Here is a 14,111-nt window from a genome sequence, read left to right on the forward strand (position 1 = left end):
AAGCAGGATAGTGAAAGTTTACTTCTTGCAGCTTTTATTTTGATATGAGTATTTTATAATATTATTATTACCGTTACGCTTCTAGCTTGCTAAGTAAGAGGTGAAGTGTACCTCTGAGAGTACTGTGTCTGTAGAAACGAGTCCTAAGCCCCAGATTTCACTCACTGGTAAGTTCTTCTTTCTTCCTCTCTTTTACTAGATTTTAAATAAAATTGCCTTCCTAGAGTCCTTCCCCAATCCACAACTTATTCTTAGAGATTTAAACTTTTGAATTTCACAAAGAAATGGGTGGCTTGTTTAGGTTGAGGAGATGTTCTCTTTTTAATGTACCGAATTTTTTTTCCCCTCACAGGACACAATGAGTGATCAGGCACTCGAGGCTCTGTCAGCTTCGCTGGGCAGCCGGAAGTCAGAACCTGAGCTCGACCTCAGCTCCATTAAGGAAGTCAATGAGGTACTGACCTTGGAGTTCACATACAAAGCCTGTTAGTCTTCAGGTTACAAGGTTACAAAGCTAATGCATTACACGTGTTTAGAATTCTTGTACCATTTTAATTTTCTTAGACATTTTAAATGAACTGTTCTTTGTCCTGCCTTACTTTCAGGGTCTGGCTAATTTAGAAATTTATTGCTGGGGAGTTAGCAACCAGAAAGGATATTTCAGTGTTTGTCTTGTTAACCATCTAGAATTTTAATACTTAAAATGAACACTAATCTTCTTTGCCAATTCTCAAACGACACCTGACTAAACAAGATAACACGGAGGCAGTGGCCTGGTGACAAATAGTTTTGTCCGCTCTCATGTCATGGCAATTGGACATTTGTATTTTCAAAAGGTTCCAGGTGCTTCTGTTTATAAGGAGAGAGGGAGATGGTTGCAGATGGGGTGGGAGATCCCTTTTATAACTATGGGGGAAAATGTTGAAAACTTGTCCCAAATTAGAATAAAATCAAGCAACAATTACTTTATAACTGGATTTGCTGTGTGTTTAGAGTGTGATGCTGGGGAGTGTTTACCCCACCACACGCCAAGACCTTAACAAGCCTTACGAGCCAAAGCAAGCTTGTATTTGGCGGAAGAGAGTGTTCATATTAAATTTCAATTTTTAAAGAATTGTTTAACTGAGTCCTCTGGGGGAAAAGAGGAGGGAAAGCATAGAGCCGTCCTGCGGGCATCCTTGGCCAGGTAGTGTGGTGGTGGGGACCCTCAGGGGTGCCAGCCTATCAGCTCAGGGTGGGAGCTGGCAGTTGTCGCTGTCACAATGCTGCTGCCTCTGCTGTCACTTCCTGTTCTGAGTCACTGGGGAAGGTGACTCCCAGCAACGCCCCCTGAGTCTGGGACTGCCCTGGTCTGAAATGGGCCAGTTTCTATCTTCGACTTTCTTTGAGGGCTTGCCGGGCGCAGTGTGGCACGACAGGCTTTGCGAAGGCGAACACAAGGGAGCAGGGGAAGCAGTCCTTGTCCTCCAGGACCAAGTAATGTATTGGGAGAAAGGGAAACTTTGATGACAACACAGTGCGAGGTGCACAATGTCTCAAGGAAAGGGTGGTCCTGGCAGGACCCTGGCGGTCCACCACTGAGGGCTGCATGGTAGCCAGCCAATGGCACATCTGCCTCAGGCTGTTTACAGATGATTAAGGTGATTTAAGAAGATGATAATTTGGGGACAGAAAGTATAAACATAATCCCAGGATGAAAAGACTCTTTGACTAAAATCAGATAGGTAGATGTGAAAAAGTTATGTAGGGCTTCCCTGGTGGCGCAGTGGTTGAGAGTCCGCCTGCCGATGCAGGGGACACGGGTTCGTGCCCCGGTTCGGGAAGATCCCACATGCCGCGGAGTGGCTGGGCCCGTGAGCCATGGCCGCTGAGCCTGCGCTCCGCAACGGGAGAGGCCACAACAGTGAGAGGCCCGCGTACAGCAAAAAAAAAAAAAAAAAAAAAAAAGTTATGTAAAAATAACTTTTAAACAGTTTGGGTTTAGGGATGCATATACATGTATTAAATTTCCACTAGAAAGTTAGCAAACTTCTAAAATTTGAACAAAAAGGTTATTCTACTCTTAACACTAGTTTTCCTTTTTAATTATATACAAAGTGTAAAGATTCTCCAATCCTCTGGATTCTTAAGTTGAATTTTTAGTACCTGATGGTGAATTCGCTACTTCCTGGGTAGTCTGCTGTGATAAGGCTCATAAAGGTCGATATGCTATAGGAGTCCACGGCCACTCCAGCATGTTCCGCACCAGATGATGCTTCAGAGAAGAGGTCCATGCCTACTTGTCATTCTTATAATGTATCATAATGCATTTATTCTGTAGTGATACCTCATTATTAATCTCCCCTATTTCTAGTGTAGTTACCTAGTCTGGAACTATTTCAATTCAGGGGATGTTTGTTTTCACCGCCTACTGGATACAAACCACAATGCAGTCATTTAAAGAATATAAAGATCAAAGAATAGAAAGGATCTAGCTGTGCATGTGACTCACTGTTCACAAGCCTAAGTGGAGAGGACAGTCCTATACAGGTGACTCTTTCATGAGGACTGTTTTATAGCCAATGACCTCACAAATCCCTGAACTGGGGAGTACCACTGTATAACAGGACTTACTTCATATCCTGCAGTAGAATGTAACGGGAAATATTTTTTTAAAAATCCTTTCATCCCAGTTATTATTCTATAGAACAATACAACTATAATTCCAAAGCCTAGAAAAGTACCTGGCTTATTAAAAGTGCTCATTAAATATTTTAAAATTAATCAACTAACTAAGCATTCAGTGGAGAACCACAATCTTAGGCTGAGATGTAGATGGGAGCAATAGGCTGAGCTAGAATCAGCTAAATACCCACGCCACCCGCCCCCAAACCAGGACACACACACACTTTTGTGCCCAGGAGCTCCTTGATTTGTGATTTAAATCCATGCCTTGATACAGGTACAAATTATTACATATCATGGAACTTTGCATTACCCACCAGGAGTTTAAAATCAAATGTTATATCCTAGAACCCACTGATCTGCCATGGAACTGCACCTTTATTTCTAATGCATTTGGTTGTGCATGGTTCAGTAATCCAGTGACGTCTTGGTGTTACTGAAGGGAGTTCTTTTAAAAGCAGTAAAACCAGGGCTTCCCTGGTGGCGCAGTGGTTAAGAATCCTCCTGCCAATGCAGGGGACACGGGTTCGAGCCCTGTTCCGGGAAGATCCCACATGCCGCGGAGCAACTAAGCCCATGCGCCGCAACTACTGAGTGCGTACTCTAGAGCCCGTGCTCTGCAACAAGAGAAGCCACTGCTATGAGAAGCCCATGCACTGCAAAGAAGAGTAGCCCCCACTCGCCACAACTAGAGAAAGCCCACACGCAACAACGAAGACCCAATGCAGCCAAAAATAAATAAAATAAGTTTTTTTTTAAAAAAGGGAAAACTGATTATCCATGGATCAGCCAAGATTTGTGATGGGATGCCTCTCCCCTTTCTGAACTGTGTTTAACATTCATGAGAATTGGTTGTTTTCTCCCCCTTAGATAACTGCCTTATTGAGTACGACAGGTGAAGGCTGTAAAATAATTGCAGCCAGCTTGTGCACTGTGCTTACCTTTCTTCAAAGGATATTTTATTTAATTTTCTTTGCTGATCCTTACAAGTCAGCAAGCTAGGTAAGGATTCTTAGTAGCCCCATTTTACAGCTGAAGAAACTGAGCCGAAGAAAGTCTAGGTGGCTTCCCAAGGTCATAGAGACAGGGCAGGGACACCTCCCCGGGATTCCTGGTTGTGTTGTTGTTTTCTCCGTCACCCTGCACTGCCTTCCTCCTAACTGCTCACCGGGCACTTTAATCTGATTTGGTCTCCTCCACGACACCCATGGAGAACATAAAGTGATGTCGTATTTTACACGTATTATCCAAATGCTTATTTTTTTTTCTCCACCTTCCTCAGGCAAAAGCCAAAGAAGAGAAACTAAAGAAGTGTGGTGAAGATGAGGAAACGGTCCCACCAAAGTACAGATTAAAACCAGCCACGGTACGTTGTTTGCCACGGTGCGTGACAGCAGCTCACTCCTCCTGCCTTCGCATCACATTTTGTCCTGTCTGTCCCCATGATACTTAAGGACGTGTCTGATAATTAACTCTGGAAACCCTGAACCCTTTATTCTCTGTCTTCTACGGTTGGACCCTTTAAAAGAGGGTTTCCTAAGTAATGACCGTGTGGTCATTAAAATTCCCACAAATTCAAGTGTTTCAACTACTAACCATGCTTGACATAGGTCCTTAACCTTAAAGCAGAAGGAATAATGTGGGAATAATATTTTCTCTAACTGCTATATGGATGAAAGCACATAGATCTTCTAAGTGGTAGATAAACATACAATGATTTACCAGTATCCTCAGTGAAGATGGTTTTGTTATTGTTGGTTTCAGTTTGACGTGAGGATGGTGGACTTATTCCTGTACTTATATTTGTAATTTATCTTTGAAATAATACACATAAACATATGGTGGAAAATAGCTACAATGCTTGTATATGGAAAGTTTCTCATTTTTTAGAAACATTCTAAATTGTGAATTCTGAAAAACCAGTTTTATAAGAGTGATATCTTATCTCTTCACCCTGGGTTGGAGAATTGAAGCTCTTTTCAATCTTTTATTGATGTAGCTGCATCTTTCTAGCCAAAGAACTTTTTAAAAAATTCTACTTCCTTATCCAAAAGATGGAAATTATTATTCAGTAATTTTTAAAAATTATTTATTTATTTATTTATGGCTGCACTGGGTCTTCGTTGCTGCGCTTGGGCTTTCTCTAGGTGTGGCGAGCAGGGGCTACTCTTTGTTGCGGTGCACAGGCTTCCCATTGCGGTGGCTTCTCTTGTTATGGAGCACAGGCTCTAGGCGTGCAGGCTTCAGTAGTTGTGGCACATGGGCTCAGTATTGTGGCTCGCGGGCTCTAGAGCACAAGCTCAGTAGTTGTGGCGCATGGCCTTAGTTGCTCTGCGGCATGTGGGATCTTCCCAGACCAGGGCTTGAACCCATGTCCCCTGCATTTTGGCAGGTGGGTTCTTAACCACTGTGCCACCAGGGAAGTCCCTTCAGTAACTTTTAAAGAAAAGTAATTGCATTATACTTTATAGCATTCGGTTTCTTGATTTTTACAGCTCAACTCCTTATTCTGATACTTTATTAAAAAATTAATTTGAAACACAAACTCACTCAGATATATGGCAAAAAAAAACCAATCTCTCCTCTCATATCCTGGAATTTCTAAAACAAACTTAATGGGACAAGAAAGCAAAATTTTCTATTTCATTTTAAATGTATTTTTAATTTCATTTTACAGGATAAAGATGGAAAACCACTCTTACCAGATGTTGAAGAAAAACCCAAGGTTAGGAAATAAGATTTTTTTGATACTTAAAAAACAATAGAACTGTAAGGTATAAACAGATAATTTTGACAGACCAGACTTGCATGCCAGCCTACTATTAAGGAGAGAGGAACTTTTGACAGCAACACCTGGCTTAGATCTCTGACTCTTTTTCACATATTTTAATGATTATTTATCTCATGAATTATTACTAAAATATTACAAATTTATAGGTGATGTTCGTTGAACATTAGGAGCCGATATCAAGAGGGCCCTTAAATTTGGTTGTTAGCACTTGGTTTGATCCTAATTACAGCATCAAGTGCTCTAATGATTCTGTGCTGCCTTTACTTAATTTGGTGTTAATCAGCATAGTTACCTATCATGATGATATTAAGCAACTACATTTATTAGTCACTTACTATTTGCCTGACACTACACTAAATAGTGTTGTGTGTTATCATTTTGAGTCCTCACTGAATGAGGAAGGCACTATTATTATTCCCATTTTACAGGTGAGGAAATTGAGACACAGAAGGATTCTGTAACTAGCCCAAAGTCAAACAGCTAGGGAATAGCAAGGCTAGTACTCGAAACTCTGTCTATCCAACTCTGGGGCCCAGCTTCTGAATTATATGAATTACATTCTGTCATAGATTAGAGCATGTGGAGATATTAACTAATTATAGTAAACGAATAATACCACTTCACCTGAAGGAACTAGGGATAGCAGAACTTTCCTGCCAAAACCCCATGTAGTCATAGGGAAGGAGTATATGATCTATGTTTCCTCTGACTTATTCATAAGGAAAGTCGCTGGAAGTAGAAAAAATAATCACATAAGGAAAAACGATAAAGATCTTCATTGGAACAAACAGGCAATCTTAGTTGAGCAAAATTACTCTGAAATTGAAGTATCAGGAAAACTTCTAACTAAATAAACCATTAACATGTTTGTGGTACTGAGGTGTTTAGTATTCCTTATTTGTTGCATGACACTTACCTTACATTGATAAATGAAACATAAACCCTGTATAAATTAACTTTTGGTTTTAGATCCTAAAATATGACATAATACGTGTTTACCAGAAAACCTTTTTCTCTATGAAAGCTTTTTTCTTTTATCAAAGTAAAAATAATTTTCTTCATATTATATAATATTTCTTATGTTACAGCCCCTGAGTGAATCAGAACTCATTGATGAACTTTCAGAAGATCTTGACCGATCTAAGTGTAAAGAAAAACAATCTAAGCCAACTGAAAAAACAGAAGTACGTTTCTAAAAATAAAAATCTCTAGTTTTTGTTGTTTTTTTAATGTTTTTCTATAATCTTAAAAATGTGAGACCAAAACTTCTAACAGGAAGTGGCTGATAAAAAGGCCCATCTTGCCATCTTTTTTCACATGCAGTTTTCATGTTGCCTGTTTCTGGATGTGCTTTATTTTCCCAGGCTGACCCTCATATTCTTGCAGTTTAAGTCCTTTAGTTAATTATTCCTTCAGGAAGGCATTCACACCCCTGCTTTTCTTTCCATTCCGGCTTCTGTAACTGACCTAGTTAAACTTGTCATCACTCGTCACCTCAAGATGGCAATGGCCTGTGTCTTTGGTCCCCTTCCAGCCCATCCCATATGTCCACCGGCATTATTCTTTCTCAAGCATGTTTGTAGCCACAACATTCCCCTGCTCCAACCCTCAGGAGTTCCCATTCCCTACAAAAAAGTTCCTGCTCATGTATTTGGGCCCCAGCTTCCTTTCATGCCAAGATGTGTCCCCCTATCAGTAAACTCAGATTGTAAGCACTTGTGTGTTTCCAAGGCTTTTCTCATATGGTTCCTTCTGCATAGAATAACCTCTCCAAATTTTAGATCAACAAAAATCGTAGTCATCCCTTTAAGGCTCAGCTAAAATATGGCCTTTGTCTCCTGCATTTCCCTCCCCAAACCTTACCACCCTTCCAACTCTTGTTAAGCAGAATACAACACACCAGGGAGGTCTGTCATGCTTTCTTTATATATCCCTGTTGAGGCATGTTGCAAACAAGATTTTAGCTGCACTGGTCCTTACTTCTAACATTTATACATATTTTTAAATAGTAAATTCCTTGAAAGAAGAGCTCATGCCCTATTAATGATCATCTGCTGAGCACCTTGCATACAGGATAGCCTTCCATAAATGTCTGGATTAAAAACAATCTGTTTGAAATTTTACTCTTGTAACAAAATAGCACAGTGATTCTCAAACTTTAGTACACATCAGGATGATGTGGAGTGTTTGTTAAGGCACACATTACTGGGTCCCAACCCCAGAATTCCCGATTTAGTATGCTGAGGTGGGGACCAAGAATTTGGATTTCTTAACAAGTTCCCTGGTAGTGCTGAGGCTGCTGATCCAGGGACCTCACTTTTAGAACCCCTGGGATAGCCTTACTACCTTGCATTTGTACGTAGCTATTTACAATTTACAGGGTGCTCTTAGATATATAAAAATGAGGTATTTAAATAAAATATTGTATTGCATTTATAATTGGTATATTATTGTTGTTACATATTATATGATGGCAAATAATATAAATAATAATAGTTGATAAAATTCACTGAGCTTACTGTGTTCCCAGGTACTATGCAAAGCACTTAGCATGTTTTATCTCATTCAAGGCCCCTATCAACCCTTGAGATGTAGGTACTATAATTGTCCTCATTTTGCAGATGTGGAAACTGTGTCTCAGAGACGTTTAGTAACCTACCTAAGGTAAGAGGTGAAACCAAGGTGAAGTAATGGTAGCTGAAGAGTTTCAACATGCCTTGACTTATTTACTGCTCAAAATCCTTGGGCATTCAAGAAAGTCATGCTCACAGCATATGGTGTAGCAGACTGTATTGTTGGTCTATCATTGTTCAGTCTTAATAACCAGATATTTCTAAAAATTCGTCATTGTACCTGCTTCTTTCTGCAGGAGTCTCAGGCTGCTGCCCCTACTCCTGTGGCAGCGGCCGTGCCTCGGACCTCCTTGTGTTGTGTGCAGTCAGTCCCGCCCCCGTCAGCCTCAGCGGTGAGTGGTCCTCTGGGCACTGAGAAATGTCTTGAGAAAGTAATGTTCTTCCTTCCCTGCCCTTTCTGCTGTGTATTACCGTCATATTACTTTATCCTAACAAAATAAAAATAAAATCTTAGATAGCTATATTATCCTCTGTTTAGGCTTCTGGGAGGAGCTAGAAACTTAGGCTAGATTTAAATTTTTAATTCAACTGCTGCAAACTGTTTTGTTTAGTTTTGACTTTCTGAAATTGTTTCTAGCTCCTCGGCTACTGTGGTTAAGCATGCTTCTTCACATTCCTGTGCCTTTCAAGCTGATTTGGTGTCCCACAAATAGCCCGATGTTACTTTTTATTGACTCTCCTGGTGGAATCATCTGTACCTTTGTCATCATGACTCCTCTCTCAACTGAAGGGAGACAGGTGGACTCACTTCCTTTCCCCTTCCTTCTTTTCTTGCCTCTCTCTCACTTCCTAATTTTTCTATAAAGTATGATATTTAACTAGTTGAATCTGTTTTCTTTGGAATTCAGTGAGTTTTGTTTCCATTAGCAGATAAAATCTGACTCAGAGAATAACAGCTGATGGAACTATGTTTCGTTAGTACAGACTTAGTGAATCTACACTCTGAATAACTAAACTTGTTCTAGATGCTTTGCAATATCTTCTCATTAAATTTTCACAAGGACACTGTGAAGGCTGTTCTGATCATGTCTCTCTTATAAACGAGGGAAATGAACTTCGAGTTGACCTTGAGCAATTCACTTAACCTTTCAGAACCTCAGCTGGGATGTAAGATATGGCCCCTGCTCTCAGCCCCCTTCAGGTCTAGTTTGGATATGGGCCAGGTTCAGGCTTACAGTTTAGTTTGATCATTCTCATATGGGACAAGGGCAGCAGGAACTGCTTTCCAGGAGGAACTCGAAAGGTTTGCAGGTGGAGGACAGGATCCTACTGAGAAGTGGGAATAGCACTGTTTTCCTGGGGAGACCAGCAAACCCAGGACAGCCCAGCACAGACGTGTGGAGCCCTTCAGGTATTGGGGTATGTGCATTTAGTTGTTTGAGATAAGAGGGCCTTGAAGAAGATGTAGGACAAGCGTCCTAGGTATCCTGAGTGGCTGCTTCCTGCCAGGGAAATCCTGGGTGCCAGCTGCAAGTCCCCTCACAGTCCAGGGTCTCCCTCCTGCCTTAGACAGGACGTGACCTCCTTTTTATTTGGTGGGAGAGTCTCAGGGTACCCTCCAAAAACTTTTACATTGTGGTATTCAGGCACAGGCCACAGTGGTAAAGAACAGGAGAGGAAGAGAGAATCTAGGAAGAGACTGGCGAAGGAAGTAGGCACAGAGGCAGTGATTGGAATCAAAAAGACAGTAGCCAATATTCCAGGGCAGAACTCTTGTGACCTAAACATGTGTCATCTACCTGTTGTGTCAACTGTGACTGCCAGGGCCTTAGAGCCAAGTTAGTTCCTTTCCAGCTTTATCCTGACTATAGAGAGTTGAGCATTGGATTTTTAATAGAGAGAAGAAAAAAAAAAAGAGCTCTTGTCTTTCTATTCTCTGACCACCTTTCCTGGGCCTCTCCTCCACCAACTCTGGTTACCACAGTTGCCGAGTTTATCATCACTGAGGTCAGTTGGCATTTCTGGGACTGTGACACCCATGGGAGCCAGAAAGAATAGCCGCAGAGTGTGATAAAGGTCAGAGAACTCAAGAGAGGCTGGAGGATCAGTGAGCAAAAGGAAACAGAAAGCCCAGGGGAAGGAGATGAATGTCTGCCCTCTGCAGTTCTTGTTGAAGAAAAAGAAAGTTTATTGAGCAAATCCAAAGACCTGAGTTCTAGTTCTGAACCTGACGACAAAAATAGAAGCTTTTGGGCTTCCCTGGTGGTGCAGTGGTTGAGAGTCCGCCTGCCGATGCAGGGGACACGGGTTCGTGCCCCGGTCCAGGAAGATCCCACATGCCGTGGAGCGGCTGGGCCCATGAGCCATGGCCGCTGAGCCTGCGCGTCCGGGGCCTGTGCTCCGCAACGGGAGAGGCCACAGCAGTGAGAGGCCCTCGTACCGCCAAAAAAAAAAAAAAAAAAGAAGCTTTTGTTGTTGGCCCTGTTTCCAAATTCTTTAGTTCTTAAGACTGCTGCTTCTCCTAGCTTTTCTAACTCGGTTTCACTTATTTCTTGAGCCAAAGGGCACAGGCTTGGGAAGCAGTAGTTTCCAAAGATTCTGCAGCAGAGAGTAGAAAACAGAAGTGTGAGCAGGTGACTTGGATCAGGTAGCAATCAGGTTGCTTGGCTAAGACTTGGGGACCGCTGCAGCTCTTAGTTACAATCCCAAGCAGGTTGGAAACATCAGGGATGTTTGTTGCCCCCCAGAATAAAACCTATGCAGTGTCCAACCACTAGATGGTGATAAATCACTTTCCACTCGATGGCCCTTTTTTCACGGGTGATCTTTACTTTGTGGTGCAGCTTAGCAACACTTTTCTTAGGATGATGGCTAATCTATATAAAACAGAAAGACGCTTTTACTCTAAAATTCCAATATGTACTCCATGTGAAGTCATATACTTTTACAATAAGAATAATCTTTGAGACTGTTTAATTCAGGAGCTTTCACACTTTTGACCAAGACCAGAGTTGGAAATTCATGGATTCTGCAACCCAGGACCCACACAGTAGAACAATAGTTTAGTAAATGATACTTATCCTTGATATGCATGATGCATTCTATTTTATATTCTTCATTTTAAAAAAGTCCTGACCATGAACTACTAAATTGATTTTAAGAGCTCATCATGTATGGGTCATGACCTGTGGTTTGGAAAAAGCTGGATCTAGTCCTCTCTTTAGCCCAAACATAATTTATCCTTTATTTTCCCTTTATGCCGTTTATGTTCTGTGTTCATCCAGATTAATTTTAAATACCACTGTGGTCAGAGCTCACTATATCACAGCAAGCATATTTCATTTTCAACAACTGGACCACAGGTAGACTGTTCTCATTGGGCCACTCAGGTTAATAAGTCACAGGCCGTCACCTGAACTGGCGTGAATCCACTCTGACCAGTAGAAGCCACATAGAGAACACAAGCTTCTGTGCCTCAGTAGAGGCTCAGCCGGAGTCATTGCCTCCGAGCTCAGCTGTTTCACTGGGAAGAATGTCCTCTCGAGGGCTTTTCTGAAAGCTTTCCTGTGCCATCTCTAAAACAGTCACATAAAGGTCACTTCTTTCTTCTTTCCTGGCTTTCAGCTTCTGTGTGGTGTTACCCATTCTCTTAACTTCCTAATTTCTGAACCAAAACGTGGGTTAGATCTTAAAAGTTTCTCAGCGTCAGTACATAAATTGCACACACTTAATGTTTAACATAAGAAACTTGCTCTAACTTTTAACACTTCAGGATTTTTTTCTTTTTTTGTGTGGTACGTGGGCCTCTCACTGTTGTGGCCTCTCCCGTTGCGGAGCACAGGCTCCGGACGCGCAGGCTCAGCGGCCATGGCTCACGGGCCTAGCCACTCCGCGGCATGTGGGATCTTCCCGGACCGGGGCACGAACCCGTGTCCCCTGCATTGGCAGGCGGACTCTCAACCACTGTGCCACCAGGGAAGCCCAACACTTCAGGATTTTTAAACAGATTCTAATTCAGTTGATTTTTTAGACTATTAAAAGATGACATGTGCTTCTTATCTAGGCCTGAAATAAGGATATGCCCATCTGAATTGTTTGTTGTAGTCTCTTTTAAAAGAAATGCTTAACCATCTACTTAGTATACCCCCTGATGTGCTTTTAGAAGGGCATGGGGCCACATGATGCTATAGAAGCCTTGGCTGGAAGCCTGGGGAAAAAGGAAGCTGGTCCAGAAGTTGGAAAGCCTGTGGAGGATAAAGTCAAGGTAATGGCGGCTCAGATACTTCTAGAAAGGAACTATCGTTGATCGCCCTGACTCCCCAGATAACTCAGTCATTTTTTAAAATTTCCTACAACACATGACGAGCTGTCTTTCTCTGTTATTGTGCATGTCCTATTTAATAAGCAAACCCTGAGTGAGCATCAGTGTTTAGGTGCAGCAGTGGATGGCTGGCGTGCACGTATCAGAGTTCTGAGTCTCACCTCGTCCACCTGCATTTCCATTGCTGAGGAGTCAGGAGAGAAGTGGCACTGCCTCTACCGCTCTTCACGACTGCCTCTTAGCCCAGCAGGCTAAAAGTGGTGCTGTTTGAGCCTGCCAAACCAGGATACAGTGTCAAAGATAGAGTAGCTCTAGAAACCTAACAATGGATTTGTTGACCTCAAATTTAGTCACTCAGGCATCCACTTTATGAGAAAAAGATGTATTAACATTGAAAATGGTTGAATTTTTATTCAGGAGAAAGCCAAAGAAGAAGATCGTGAAAAACTTGGTGAAAAAGAAGAAACAATTCCTCCTGATTATAGATTAGAAGAGGTCAAGGTAAACAGGCTGGGATCTTTTTCTAATTTATTTTAATTTATATTGAATTTCATATACATGAAAAAGGGACATGCGAACAGGCCTGGGATATAAAGATCATGTTTCTTAGTATTTCTACACCAAGTAGTATCAGTTCACTAATATCCTGTTTGCACACCAGCTATGAAACTAAAATATTCCTAAGTGGCCTTTTACTCCTCCCTCAGGTGAAAGAAATATAATGTCTTAACTACCTAATTTTTGCCTGTCTAATAAGTGGCTTGTTAGACTACCAGAAGCAAAGAAAACTTAGGAGACCTTTATACAGATAGGAAAACCAAAATGAGCAACAATCACTTCCTGAGGAAAGATTTACAAACCTTAAATATAAGTTGACAAATAAGAGAGCCGACTTGACACTGAATATAGTGAGTGATAAATTGACCCATTTCTTTTATTTTGAACGTAGCTTGTACAGACCAAGTGACAAGGGGGAGGCCGCTACTTAAGAGATATGCCACTTCATGAATAATGCAGGAAAATCAGATTGATGCTCCTCGAATGCATGCAGGTGTACTAGTCCATTTATTTAGCAAAGGCAGGAACTATACTGAGCTTTCCCTGATCGAAAGTTTATTATTCTGGATACCTTTAGTCTGCTTCCTTTCTGCATTTCACAATTCAGTTGAAACCATGGCCTTTCTATTCATTTCGGCTTGTTCATTTGCAAGGTTCTTAGACTGTGTGGCCCTTAAGCAGCTGTCACATTTGAAAAAGGCTGGTCAAGTGCCCGTAACTCTCTTCAGAGTAGGAGGCTGGTTACCTTCTCTCTCCTTTTGCTGAATGTTAGTAGCAGTTTTTAAGAATGCAGCTGATTAGCTTTCCTGACCGCTTTATTCTGCGGTAGTTTCATCCTTCTCTGAACTTGTTGATTCCGCCCATTGTTACTTACCTGTAGCTTTGTAACATTTCCAGGTGCTGGCTCGATCTCTTGTTTAAATCCTATGTTGTTCTTCTTCAGCTCTGCTCCCATCAGGCCTCTTCAGTAGACTTAGCTCCCTGAGGGTAGACCACAGGTTCCCCCTTCCAGACACGGGATGATCTCAGTTTGAGTGTGGAGCAGACGTGCCCTCGTCCCTGCTCCTATGTGTCACTTCGGAAATGTGCTGCCTTGGCAGCTAAGGGATGGTGGAGAGCAAGCCTCAGGCTGTTTCCCTCCTCACTGAACAGTGGTCAGAAGGTACATGTGAACGTGCAGAGCAGGTGGAAATGGGGGTAAAGG

At 41.9% G+C, this 14,111-nt stretch overlaps 1 protein-coding gene across 8 annotated transcripts in view; it reads left to right on the plus strand.

The window, feature by feature from the left end:
- CAST (calpastatin) overlaps positions 1–14,111 on the plus strand; it is a 123,256-nt gene that overhangs the window by 87,691 nt on the left and 21,454 nt on the right. For all 8 annotated transcript variants that reach the window (XM_081231845.1, XM_081231844.1, XM_081231841.1 and 5 more), the window contains 7 exons: positions 353–454; positions 3,947–4,030; positions 5,342–5,389; positions 6,544–6,639; positions 8,325–8,420; positions 12,191–12,292; positions 12,767–12,850. In XM_081231845.1, coding sequence (XP_081087971.1) covers positions 353–454; positions 3,947–4,030; positions 5,342–5,389; positions 6,544–6,639; positions 8,325–8,420; positions 12,191–12,292; positions 12,767–12,850 — 612 coding nt within the window. The remainder of the gene's footprint in view (positions 1–352; positions 455–3,946; positions 4,031–5,341; positions 5,390–6,543; positions 6,640–8,324; positions 8,421–12,190; positions 12,293–12,766; positions 12,851–14,111) is intronic.

Source organism: Mesoplodon bidens (assembly GCF_964165515.1).
Source record: "Mesoplodon bidens genome assembly, chromosome: 4".
NCBI lineage: Eukaryota > Metazoa > Chordata > Mammalia > Artiodactyla > Ziphiidae > Mesoplodon > Mesoplodon bidens.